This window comes from Athene noctua, chromosome 4 (genome assembly GCF_965140245.1).
Source record: "Athene noctua chromosome 4, bAthNoc1.hap1.1, whole genome shotgun sequence".
Taxonomy (NCBI): Eukaryota; Metazoa; Chordata; class Aves; order Strigiformes; family Strigidae; genus Athene; species Athene noctua.
The window spans coordinates 30,997,371-31,010,529 of record NC_134040.1 but is presented as its reverse complement, the minus strand read 5'-3'; the positions used below and the strand labels follow the sequence as shown (position 1 = coordinate 31,010,529).

The 13,159-nt window shown below is 35.6% G+C and overlaps 1 protein-coding gene across 1 annotated transcript in view; it reads left to right on the top strand.

Annotated features, from left to right (window-relative positions):
* CHIC2 (cysteine rich hydrophobic domain 2) overlaps positions 1-11,618 on the top strand; it is a 31,307-nt gene extending 19,689 nt beyond the window's left edge. The window contains exons 4-6 of the mRNA XM_074904827.1: positions 1,622-1,678; positions 1,845-1,904; positions 4,734-11,618. Coding sequence (XP_074760928.1) covers positions 1,622-1,678; positions 1,845-1,904; positions 4,734-4,784 — 168 coding nt within the window. The 3' untranslated portion in view covers positions 4,785-11,618. The remainder of the gene's footprint in view (positions 1-1,621; positions 1,679-1,844; positions 1,905-4,733) is intronic.
* The last annotated feature ends 1,541 nt before the right edge of the window (positions 11,619-13,159 follow it).

Genomic DNA, 13,159 nt, shown 5'->3' with positions numbered 1-13,159 from the left:
CCTTCAGCATTCAGATGGCAATTTTAACAAAGCTTGGGGGCTAGACAAGGGACAAAACGACTGAACTGAATGTTAATTACACTCTGCAGCCTTATTTTCTTTTGATTTGGAGCTGACTGGCAACTAAATTAACAAAAGTGTGACCATAACTGCTGCCCTATTTTCATTTAAAAGGAGAGCAGACTCTAAAAGGCTATCTTTACAAAGAAACAAGTGAGGTCTACTGATTATTGTTAAAGGGCACTGTCTTTAAAAACATAATAATAATAACCCCCAAAATACTCAATTCCCAATTGATGTGATAAATTAGTCACTGGCACATCCACTTTCTGATAATTCCTTGACTTACGCTTTTTAAAATAAACATAGTAAAAATTCAGTGTAATGATTACTCATAGATAGCAATGATCTAATTTTTAATCATGTGACCACAGTACATGCTTAGATGTGTTTCCCCACAACCACTTTGGTATTAAACTAGAGAGAAGCCAATGTTTGAAAACCAAGGTGTTAATGTTTGGTGGGAAATGAATAATTTGTCTAATTTTTATTTTACTCAGACATTCTTGTTTCTCATGATAGCATTTGGTTTCATTTGTTAAGGTTCATTTACAGTACTTGAGTTTGTAGTAATAACAGCAAGATGCTTTCTCATCCCTTCCCCTCACCCCTCTCTGCCTTGTAAGGAAGCTGCAGCTGCACTAAGTTGCATTTGATCCTTGTCATTGCTCTGTCCTTTTGCACCTGCAGCTCTGTTGGTCTCATCTTAACACCTGGCATCATGAATTATCCTCTTTTTATTCATAGTCAGTAGCAAATCCCATTTAGAGCTAAGCAGTATATATTCTGGCAGGCAAATGACCATAAATGTCAAAATGTATTTCTCAAATGTAAATATAACTGAATAATTATATTCAAAATGCTCTGAAACTTTACAGCACAGAATATCCTTTAATACTAGCATGCATAATCTTAAAAAGCTGTGCAGAACAGCTTTCAGGATTCTCTATCTGAAGTGTCAAGTGTGGACAACATAGGCAGTAAAACTTCATTTTAGAATCCTGAGGACTGTGTTTGCTCTTTATACAAATCACAGATTTAGTAATATCCATTGTGCAATTTACTGTAACTTTCTGCATTTGGTTTTCAGTCTCTAAAATCTGGATATAAAAGTAATAAATTTCTGGTTTGTTTAGAGTATTATGTATTTGTACTTGACCTACAGAATTGCAAAATAGTTTGCAGCATTTGTCAGTTTAGATGCCGACCTTCATAGCAGTGCATTTGGACCACTGATACTGGGGGGAGCAGTGTTCCTGCTTTTATGCTTAAATCACTTCAAAATTTCTGTGGTTTTAAAGCTATAACTGCTATAAGAATGGGAAAATACATATATGAACGGGTTTTGTTCCAAAATGGCTAAAGATAGTTATTTGGGTGGCATAAAAAGTTGTTTCTGTTCCAGTTACTATTTAATACCAGAGAAGTTTTAATAGTACTACAGACCACCCTGTACTCAGTCACTGTCCTGTACCTCTCTCCTTTTCACACAAAAGCAGCTGCAAAACAAAGTTTTTCTAAAACCAGTCAAGAGTAAAATTCTTTCTCATTTGTCTTCCAGACACGAAGATCGATTGAGAAGTTATTAGAATGGGAAAACAATAGGTTATACCACAAGGTGAGTGCCGCAGGGAGCAGCTTCGTACTGTTGGAGTTTGAATTGCACAGTATGGAAACAGATGCTTTTGTTGAACGAAAAATATGAAAGGTGGACAAATGGGCTAGTCTGTGTGCTGCAATAAAATACAGCTCATTTTTCTTCTTTTTCTTTCCTCCTTGTCTAGCTGTGCTTGCATTGGAGACTAAGCAAAAGGAAATGTGAAACGAATAACATGATGGAATATGTAAGTTAAAGGGCTGTTTTGTGAGTTTCTCTATTAAATGATCATTTATTTTGCTTCTGATCTTATTCTTTTCATGATTATTAATCAGTAAAGGTGTCAGGAGCTTAATCGCCTGAGTGCAAGGATTTTCTACGGTTCACAGATGCATGGTTTCATGTGCAGGACTGATTTATAAAGTTATGAATGACTTGAAAACAAGGCTTCACTGTGTTCTGAAAAATAATAAATTAATTGCCAAGATAAAATAGCTTGAACATGTGCTGATGGAGTGTGAAATTTTAGATGCTGTATAAAGAATAACCACAACTTTGGTTACGCAGCAAGTCAGATATGGCTGTTTTATATAATGCTAATCAAGTCTAAAAGTATGGAAGAAGACCTTTCAACTAAGCTGTTGGAGCTTAAGAAACCTTTAGCCTTTTTAGATTTTAACTGCCCCTTACCTCAACTGTCTTGAAAGTATCTTTATCTCCAACTGGTGTCAATAAAATATTTTTAAGTTAGTCTCTGGAGTTGCAACTTACTTCAGTCTTTGCCTGAGACTCTATAAGCCCTTCTTAGAAATATACAGTGAGAAGTTACATGTGGTTTAAAATGAATGATGTTCAGTGTGGGATTTCAGTTTGTTTAGCTTGCAGTCTTGTTCTTTTTTGCTGCTGTTTCCATTTTCAAAATATCTTGGAGGTGCAGAAAACAGGATGAAATTAAGCTGCTAAAATGTAAGAAACACTAGAATTTGCATGATTTCATGCTCTAGGAAGTAGGCAATATGAATGGTTAACTTTTTAAAAATAAAGATCAGCTTTTGAGAAATTTCTACTGTATTAGTTCAAGCTTATCTGTGATCTTTCATTACGTGGTATTTTGTTCTTTGAAACAACAAAGCTATCACGCATATAAAAATTTTGAAAGTGATTAGAGTTGGAAATTATATTAAAAGAATGTTTTTCTTTTAGTCTCCCCCTTTTTCTTGTTTCTACATTGGATCTTATTCATAGGCTGAAACACAACATTTTAAAAATGCATCTTTTACAGAATGGCTTTATTTAGTTCACTGAATAAGTAGACTTTTTATAACATCTATTCTGCAAAATTTTTTGATTGAGAGGTATGAGATGTGACTGAAAATGGAATAATGCAAATTTCAGAAAGCAGATTTGAGCTTTACCTAAGCTAAGTGTTGTCACATCCAGTGTTTTGCAAATTCAACTGAGAAAACCACATACAATGCTAGTTTGTAAATACTATGCCCCAGCAACATTTACAGGTGAACATTTGTTCTATTAAATAAAATTCAAAATCAGCTGATGTGTTTATAATATAATGTAAGCGTGGGCATATAGTTTTACAGGATAAAGATCGAAGATTTTATTTTCAATTTGTGAAATGTCTAATATATTATCTCTGCATGTATTTAATGAGAAATTTTTTACAAGACTTCTCTTTACCACTTCCTCATTTTCAGTGAACTGATTTGCTAGTCTCTTAAAAATTGCCCTTAATGTTGTGTTCATGATTAAATAATAAACACTTATGCTTTTTTCAAAACCGGTGATTTAGACTCTTGTTGTACCCAGAACTGGGTGCTTTGCCAGCTTGAGGTTCTAAATCCACTGTTGCAGATGCTAAATTAAATAAGTAATTAAATAAATAAAGACAAGATAGTCTTACACCTTTGGCATAAACACAGTGTTTCAGCTTTACTTCTTGCTCCCTTTTTGAAATGTTGCCTGAGTATCTGAAGTCCTGGTATCTCTGAAGCATCCAGTCGTTGACTCATGTCAACAATCAATGGAATTTGAATGGTTTGCATCGCTTCTGAAAATAAGTCAGTTCTGAATATCTCTAAAAATAAACTTCTACACCTGACTTTTATATCTGTTATTTCAGAAGTGTTTGCCTTAAAAATAAAATCAGAGACTTCTTTTCTGATGTTCAGTAGGCTGTCAGAGATACTGTTTACTTCTGAGCAGCCAAGCTGTGGTGTTCTTCACAATCAAAAACATTTAGAAATTCTTTTTTAACTTCTTGGCAAGGCAAGCTCCCCTTTAAAAGTAAAGAAAATCCTGTTACTTTACCAGATGCATTTGTTTATAAATACAATCATGCTGCTGTATTTTGACTGTGTCTCTGAAGAAAGAAAATGTGCAAGTGAAAATTTTCTTTAAACTTTCTATTTAAAGTAGGATAAATACTTAGATTGTGTTCTGGAGTGTACCCTACCATGTGTACATAGCTCAGAAACACATAGTTTAAATTTGAATCGGGACCATAAGAATAATCAAGCAAAAGCGTTAGTCAAGTTTCTTGTTAACTACTTGCAGACTTGTTAGATATGGGAACTTTGCAAAGGTTGACACACCTTTCTATACAAGTTTTGAAATATAAACATAACTTAGAATCCTATGTTAAGTGGAAACAGTTTGAAGTAAAAGAAATTGTATGTGTAATTGAAAATTAACTTTGCCTTCTGTTTTTAAATTAATATGTTTATCTCATAATTTTTTCCTAATAAAGTAAATCAATTATGTCAAGGAATAATTATGTAGTAGCTTATTTCAGTTTGTTTAGAGGTGTTAGGTATTGGTAGGCAAGTTTTCCTATTGAATTTGATTCCTTAAGAGTTTTGGTTTTCTACCCCAAAAACAGTTACATCAAACATGACTTTTCTAATGGCCTCCTACCTAAGAAAAGCACTGTCATCTTTGATCATCATCACAACCTGATATACTCCAAAAAAAAAAAAAAAGAGTGCATGTGAATTATCATTGTGCTAGTACGATTGCTGCCATCTTCCATTTAATATATGTTTGTTTTCTTTTTATACAGGTCATCCTTATAGAATTTTTACCAAAGACACCGATTTTTCGACCAGATTAGCATTTGATTTATTTATAGAGACTTAATCAAGTATGTTGTCTTTCCAATGGTGCCTTGCTTGGTGCTCTCCTGGTGGTGATATAGCATTGGTTCTACAGAATCTTGTGGTGTTTTCATTTTTTTTTTTCTTTTTTTTGTTCTTTGTTTCGGATTTTTTTTTAAATAAGAGCATGTTCTAAGTGCATTTGGTCAAACTCTGCAAAGTAATTTCACGCAAATGTTAACTACTGCTTAAGTTATTGTTACGTTTACTACTTCTGTTTATTAGTATATCTTGATTTTCAAAGAGTCTTTTATATGTGTGCGCGTGTGTGTACATATATTACTATAAATACACAGTTGAAAATGGTAATAAGTGAGCAGGTATTTTTTTATTCCAAAATTACACAACTGATTGACTGTACATTGTGTAAGTCCTTTTAATCATTCATTTACATGCTGAAGTACCTTCTAAGATCTTCTTAAACTTTCATCAGTGATTAGTCAGTTGTAAATATTTTTATTTCTTCTTGGGATACTGGCTAGCCTCTTACAACAACAGAAGGAGATAAAGTTCTTTTTGAAACTATGCTTTTTGGAGCCCAGATGTCATTGTGTTAGCAGAAATCTTTGTGCTCTTCATGAAGAAGTCCTGTCAGCTGGTTCTGAAAATGTTCTAATTTAAAGGTTTAAAAAAAAAAGGCAACAAACCAGAATTATTTTACTCACACTAGAAGAATCACTGAGAGAATTGCATGTATCTGGTTAATAGAACTCAAGATCACAAAAATACCAGTATTGCAGTTTATAATGTAGCTGTTTTAATTCAGGCTAATGCCACGTATCACCTTTATTCCTAGTGTTTATGAGATCCTGTACACAGGGGTGCAGAAGGACTTGTTTTAGTAAAATTTACTGTCCAAGAGGACCTTTCAGGGTGGTTTTTTTTGTTGTTTTAAAGCCACATAAGCAGAAAAAAGTTATTGAACAGTACAGTTCCAGATGCAAATGCGGATGTCATGTATTAAAAATAATCAAAGCAGGGTACACTGGGCAACCGTGTAAGTTTAAATGTGTTATTTATTGCACCCTTGCTTCTGCTCATTTTGGTTTACAAAGTTTATTTTCTGCACAAGTATAAGACTTTTTTTTACTGGATATATGATGTATGCTTGGGTCAGGCCAGTTGTTTTTTGTTTCTTCTACTTATATCTTAGTTGTACATATCTTCACACATAGGGGTTTTTTTTAATTGCAAACAATCATATTTTTAAATTTGCTTTAGGTCTCTAAAATTACTGTACATGAGCATTAAGTTAAGAATATGTTCTTTGTACAGTTGTGGTAGCAAGCAATAATGTGAATATATGAAAAAACAGATATACTCTGCTTAATATTTGTATGAAAGAAAAATTGATACCACTACAAGCAAGAATAATCTTATCTTTTTAATATTTTAGATACAAGTTTTATTTCAAGGTAATATATTACAGGTACCTTGATGCTGTGAACTATTTTTCTATGTCTTCAAAATATTTATGCTCTGTAAAATATTCTCTAGTGAGTACTATATTCCTAAATTCTTCATAGTGGGAGTGGTCTAGAAATTTTTAAGTTTTCTTAAATCTAAGTCTTCTGTATCTGTTCCTAAAACTCATCCTTTGCTCATCTTTTGTCTGTGGACTCCTGATGTTTACTTTGAAAATAGCTCAGCTGTGCTTTTCATAAAAGCCTAACAGTGTGTTTCTTTAACTTGACAACATATGATTTTTAATTAACAATACCAGTTTTGTGCTGCCTCAGTCTTCTGAGTCCCATGGTGGTTTCAGTCCAAAGTAATTGCTTATAATTTCTTTAAAATCAGTTTGAGCCTCTTTAGTACAGATCTCTGTCTGCAGCGCTCCTCCTCTCACCCATACGTGTTAGTTACAGTCTCAGACCAGTTTCAGCCTGCAAGGGAGGCCAGAAGTCTAACATTGATGCCAGCTGAGGTTGTGGAGGTTGCAGGTGCAGGAGAGAGGTGGGGATAGAACAAGAAATGATAACTGGTGATAAATACTGATGACCAGGAATATATGCTGATTTTCTCAAGTGTCAGTTTTCAATAAAATGAACATTGAATCATGCAAGCCCTAGATTTTATTATCAGAATTCTCAGTTGACTGTATATAGATAGGTTTGTGTCATGGATGCACTGGTAGTTCATTAGTGCAAAGGGATGGGTTGGATATGGCTTGTGATATGTTCATAGCAGCACCTCATTCAGTGTGAGCTGTTTGCCTTAGTTTACTATCCAGACTTTACATACTACGTTCTGTGATGCCACAACTACCTTGCCAGCAGCACCCAAACCTACCTACAGAAAAGCCAATTTGAGCGCTATGTGTGCTGAAACCAGAGCAGTGAATAGTGTATCTTGTTAGTAAAGCTTACCCACATAAGGGGTAGTACTGGTTAAAATCTTGTCTACTTTTAGATGCATCTGCAGTAATCTGCTTGGTTAGCAGGCATTTCTGTATTTCAGCTATGAGTTTCTTTCTAAGAATTCTAGTTTAGGGTCCAAAGTAGATCTCTGAGCAAATAAAAAGTGAAATCTCTTGGTAAGGAGGCCAAACTAATTGTCTCTTAAAGCATTTCTGATATTTTATTAAAACAGTGTCTCTGACTTAAAATACAACCAGGAAGCTTGAGAAACTGCACATCTCTATAGATGAGTTTTGCTCAAAAAGTGTTACTCTCCTGATGTAGTAGGCTCAACTGGTAAGTATGTTATAAAACATTTTCATACAATCCCTTTCAATTAATTAATTACAGTGATCGAAATGGAACATAACAAGAACTTTAATCAGCTGTTTGACACCTGCAGTGGTCATCAGGATTTTCCTTTGTTGTTGTTTTTAAAATACTAAATCTATTTATTTTGTGTGCTAGTGAGAAGACATGTATTACCTTTTTTTGTACAATTGGTGAAGAATGAAGTTGCAACAGTTTGAGCAGGCTGGAAGCTATAGTAGAACTTCCAGGACATAGCCTACTCTTCACTGAAATAAATATTATTACTAATAATAGTACAATCAATTGTTCTAACTTACTCAGTTTGCAATTCCTACAAATAATCTTATCTATTTAACAGATGATGCTGATTATGTGTGTTTCACCTTTAGCCTAAAAACTAATGGTAATGACATCAAGGACTTCCTGTGAAAGCTGATTACTATTTTTAGATATAGTAACCTTTAACTGTCCAATGAAGATTTCTTCCTTAATAAAATTTTTTTTTTTGTTTTAAAGCTAAGTAGAAATAAGTCCTGAGGAAGAAAGGCTTTCTGTCTGACCATACATGAAGAATTCTGTAGATCTCATCTGCTGTTAGATAGCTATGATTTGAAGTTTATACTGGGATTGGTAAACTTTACCAGAAATTAAAATGTTTATGGAGATAGTCTACATGAAATCAGTAAATTTTTTATAATAGCTCAATAAGAGTCATTTTAATAAACTATGTATGCAAACCTAAAATTTGCCACAATACTCAAACCCAAATAGACTGTAAAAACTTTTTACAGTATTTGGATGTAAATTATAATCTCTAAATCGATTTGTTAAATGTTACCTTTTTGTAAATCTCAAGACCATGGTGTTGTAATACCCTGAGATATACTTACTTAAAAGTCAGTTTTCTTTTTTTTTCTAAAAGTCATTATTTAGCCCTGAAGATCATAGGGAAGAGCTTTAAAGTGCAGTTTCTAACTGATCAGAAGCTAGAAGGCAAAGAAAAAGAATGTGTCTTTATTCCCTTCCCCCCACCCCCACCCCCAAAGTCTTAATTTTAAATCAGTCCCCTTGTTTTGGGAGCCCCAGTTTATGGTTTTTGAGCAGCTGGCAATAATGCAAATTGTCCATCAAAAAATCCCATTTGAATTCTGAACAATTTGAAGAGATCACTTTAATTGAAGAGTCAGAAGACTTGTTAAGCAAAGAAAATCCCTCATTCTTTTAAGTTCTCACAGCACTGCTGTTGAGTAATTAAAAGAAGGATCATGATGACCCTACCAAAATCCAGATGATTTTATGTAAAGGAAATGCTCAATTAAAGAGGTCTCAGAGCCCTAAATGTATTGGATTCATAGTAGTGACTTACTGTGGGCAAGTGGCTCTAGCTAGTTTTATATCCGTAACTAAAATAATTTATGTTGCACTTCAGCAACCTTGCTTATGAAAAGAAAGCAATTTCAAAATAAGATCAGTATTCATCACTATTAATTTGCTGTAGTTTCTGTGCTGCTTCTCCCTAAAGCCACATTGTATTTCCATCACAAACAGCTAAGTGTATGATCGTTATAATGCCTTTAATAGCCATATTGTAGGTTGAAATATTAACTTCTCAGGGACTAATAGGAAATACGAAAATTGAGTTAATGAGCTGAATGCCTGTCTGCATGAAGGCTTACTTTGCAAACGGCACCATAGAAAACTGATTGTAATATGCATGACCATTATGAATGTTATCAATATACAGATATGAGAACTCCCTTTACCCCATACCATTAGGCTGCTGAATGTCAAAGTATGTTGGATAAGGTTAAATTGTTGGGTTTTTTTCTGATTTGGAGAGAACAATTATTTCTAATGTTGCTACCTTCTTAATTCCTGTGTTTATTCTTTGTAAAGTTCTCTGTTGGCTGAGTGAATCAGAGGATACTGGTCTAATGGGAAAACAGTATAGTTCTTATTAATGAAGTGGAAAAATTTCAAGGCGAGCGATATTCTAGAAGCAAAAAACTTCATTTGGGTTGTTTTATTGGTAACAGTAGTTTGCAGTTAATTTTGGAACATCTTTTTGCATGCTGATGTTTCTGTCAGCATGGGCTGAATTAGAGACTATTTTTGAAAATTTAAAAAAAAAAAAAAATCCTTGCGTGAAAATACATATGTTGACATTTGTTGTGCTGGTGTGTTTCTCTACCACATGGCACCTGGGTAGTACATCTTTTATAAACCTTGTTATTTTTTACATAGAAGATGTCCTTTCAAAAAATGCTTCTGCTTTGTTTAGCTCATTAATATTTCATTGGTGTTTATTTTCTTGAAAAAAGTTTCATAAATGCTTGACCACTCAGAAGATCATTAGGAAAGATTTAAGTGAGGTGAAAGATGAAACAGAGGAATTAGGAGAAGCAACATAATAATGAATGATGAAGGAATAATGAAAGTTAAGTAAAAGCTAGCAATTCATTTTGGTAATTATGTAGGCTGTCTTAATTTGTATTCATTTTTTTATTTTAACAAGAATGTTACTAATTTATTTTGGTTATGCCCTAGTTCATAGGCAATTCTGCTGTTATGCAGATTTTGAGGTAAGCTTCCTTCTAAACTCAGCATCTCTTAGTTTAAAATATCCAGACCAAAACGGAATTGCTGACGGGAGCTGCACAGCCAGTACAGAACAGTCTTCCTAAGCTGGAGCCTGTAATTCATGGCTAATTGTTTCCAAAGAAAATTCTTGACTTGTCCAGACAGCTCCTGTCATGTGACAGTATATCTGAGGCCCAGAAGTAGGATCCAGTTAGGATAATTTAAGTTCAGGTAAGAGAGACTTTTGTAGTTAGTTGTAGTGTTTATGGGGAAGGGAACCACTGACAAATGTTCACTTTTGGAGGGGAGATAGTAAATTTTATAATGTTTATTGAAAGATACTTCCCCCCTGCCCCATTTATAACTTCATAATTGAGAGTTGCTTTGCCTTATGTTGAAAGCTAGACTTGGTAGTTAGTTGAATACTTTTTCTGTTAGTGTTTTAGCTTTGTGAATCCATTTTTAAAATCATGTTTAGAAATTTTTCAAAAAGTCAGATATCCTGATGCAATATAACAGATTTTTAGTGGCTCTGTGTTTAAACTGATTTCATTATACCAATATAAATATCTCACTCATGCACTCAGAATATCTCAGAAAGCCTGTTGCAAGCACAGAAGGAATCAAACTTGTTAGGATATGCAGTGTACCTACTTGTTAATATTGTCAGTGACCAGTTTGGTTCAGTGAGGTAACAAGGAATGCAGAGCAGTTCTGCATTTGAAAAGTGTAACTTGGATTCTTGTTTTCTTAGAAGACTGAGTATGGCAATCAGAATACAAAACTAATTCCAAACATAAATTTTGAAGAAAACAGTAAGCTACAAAACAGTGCCTAAATGTTGTGTGCTAAATTAATCTTGTCTAGTTCATGTTGCTTTAAAATAATTTACAGAGAATTGCATCGGATTGCATGTGCTTAGGAAAAACCTGTTTTACGTACAAAGCAGTAGTGGTAAATGATTCATTGAAAGGTTCGTATCTTTCAAGAACTTAAAAAGCAGTATGTTAAAATTCAGGCAGAAAATATGTAAGCAATAATTTAACCTAGAACTGGATATTAAGGAAGCTGCTATTTGTAGAGGGACTTGATGGTAATTTTACCTGCTGGGCATCTCCTCTCATAGAGTTTAGAAAGATAGGGTTGCTGCGACTTCCACTATTGTAACATTCCTCTTCAAATATTTTAAGTCTGTTTGAGAGACTGAAAGCTTAGAGGCCAGTGCTGTGTTCACAGGGTGCATGGCTTTGGGAGGAGAAGATAGGAAGAAAAGGACTTTTCTAAAGGCTGCACAATTGTATATATGCATATTTAAGAGTATTTAACCGTCTGCTAAATTACTGAAGTTAATCTATTGTTGAATTATGGAATATTATTTAATACATCAACATTGTTTTTTCCTGACCTGACCCAGAATTGGAATGGACTCCAATATAATTTTTTTAAAGCATTTCTTAAGTTGTATGTATTATAAACTAATAAAATAATTGTTAACCTGTCTACTAAGCCTTACTGTTTGTCATCTATCCAGTATGTTGGTGGTGGTGGTGAGTAGGGACAGGAAGAAAAAAATAAAAACCCCCAGAAACTTCTACCTTATGATACAATGATCTCTTCTAATTTCCAATTGACACTTTCAGTATAAATCAGGGATGGTGGGGGGGGATGTTTTTGTGTAATTGAGGTGACTCTAGAGACATTGCCTTAGGTGTTTCAAACTGGCTTTTCATTAAGTCTGCATTTGGAGTTTTTTAGGCTTTTAAAGCCCTAATGGTAGTAGCGTTTATCATAAGTATTATGGTTGAATAGTTATGTTGAAGCTGTTTGTATGCTTTTTTTTTAATACAGTAGTGCTCTCAAACAAGATACACTGTCCATCTAGTTAAGGCAAGAGACCATTTATTGAGAAAGGAATCATTCCCATCTATGTAATTCATGTATTTTTAAGACAGTCCAGATATGAAATGCTGGTTAACCTTACGAACAAAAACTAATCCCGTGCTCTGCGGTGCTGTGAGGATGGTCTCGGTTCTCATCAGCCAGCTGCTTTTCTTTGCATGAAACATTTTCCAGCTCTTTGGATACGCTAGTATGGAAATCTTAACGGCCTCTTTTTAATGTGCATGTGTATAATGTATATAATATATATGCGTGTGTGTGTTCTGTATGCACACGTATAAAAAGCGTGCGTGGGGAGGAGGGGGGCTCCTGCAAGGCGCTGTGAAGCATTCGGGTGTTGTAATTTGGGCTTGCAAAGCGGTATGATACAATGTTGCTGAGCAGAAAAGCGCACGATAGATTTAATGTAGCCAATTGTGTACTTTTGAAAAAAAGAGTAACTGTTCAGTGTGAGTTAATTTTGGATTTTTTCAGCATCTCTCTTTTAGGCTTTGTGCTGCATTCTTCTAGACAAATGCGTATTCCATGTGGGCCACTGTTCTGCTAAATGCTCTCAGTTCTCCTTTTGCAATCAAGATTATGTTGCTAAGGAGATTTTGCTTTTATTGGTGCCATTGATTTGTGTTAATACGTTTTGAATACCTCTCGGTATTCTTCCGTAGACAAGGCCAAAAGAAAAACTTCCCTGAGTTTCCCGATTTACATTACAAATGGCGCGGTGGTGTAATGAAGCCGATATAAAGTGGGCAGTTGAAAGGGAACTAAAGAAGGGCACTCAAGTGAGAAATGAAGAAATGTGCCGAGAGCGGCCTGCGGGCCGCCTCCGGCCCAGCTGCGGGAGCGGGCCCGGCCCGGCCCGGCGCAGGGGCAGCGGGGAGAGCCCGCGCCTCCGGCCGCCCGGACCACCCACTCGCTGCGGCCCGGCTCCGCGGATTACGCCACCGCTTCCGACCGGCCGCCACAAAGCGCGCCCCGCCGCCGCGGGGCCCCTCTCCGCCGCCGGGGGTACGGCGGGGCCCCCTCCCACCGCCAGGCCCGCTCTGGGCTCGCTCCGCGCAAGGCTCGGCAGGCCCAGGGGACACGCGGCCCGGGCCGCCGCCGGGGCTCCCCTCCGGCCCAGGGCCCCTTTGCAGCCCCCCGGA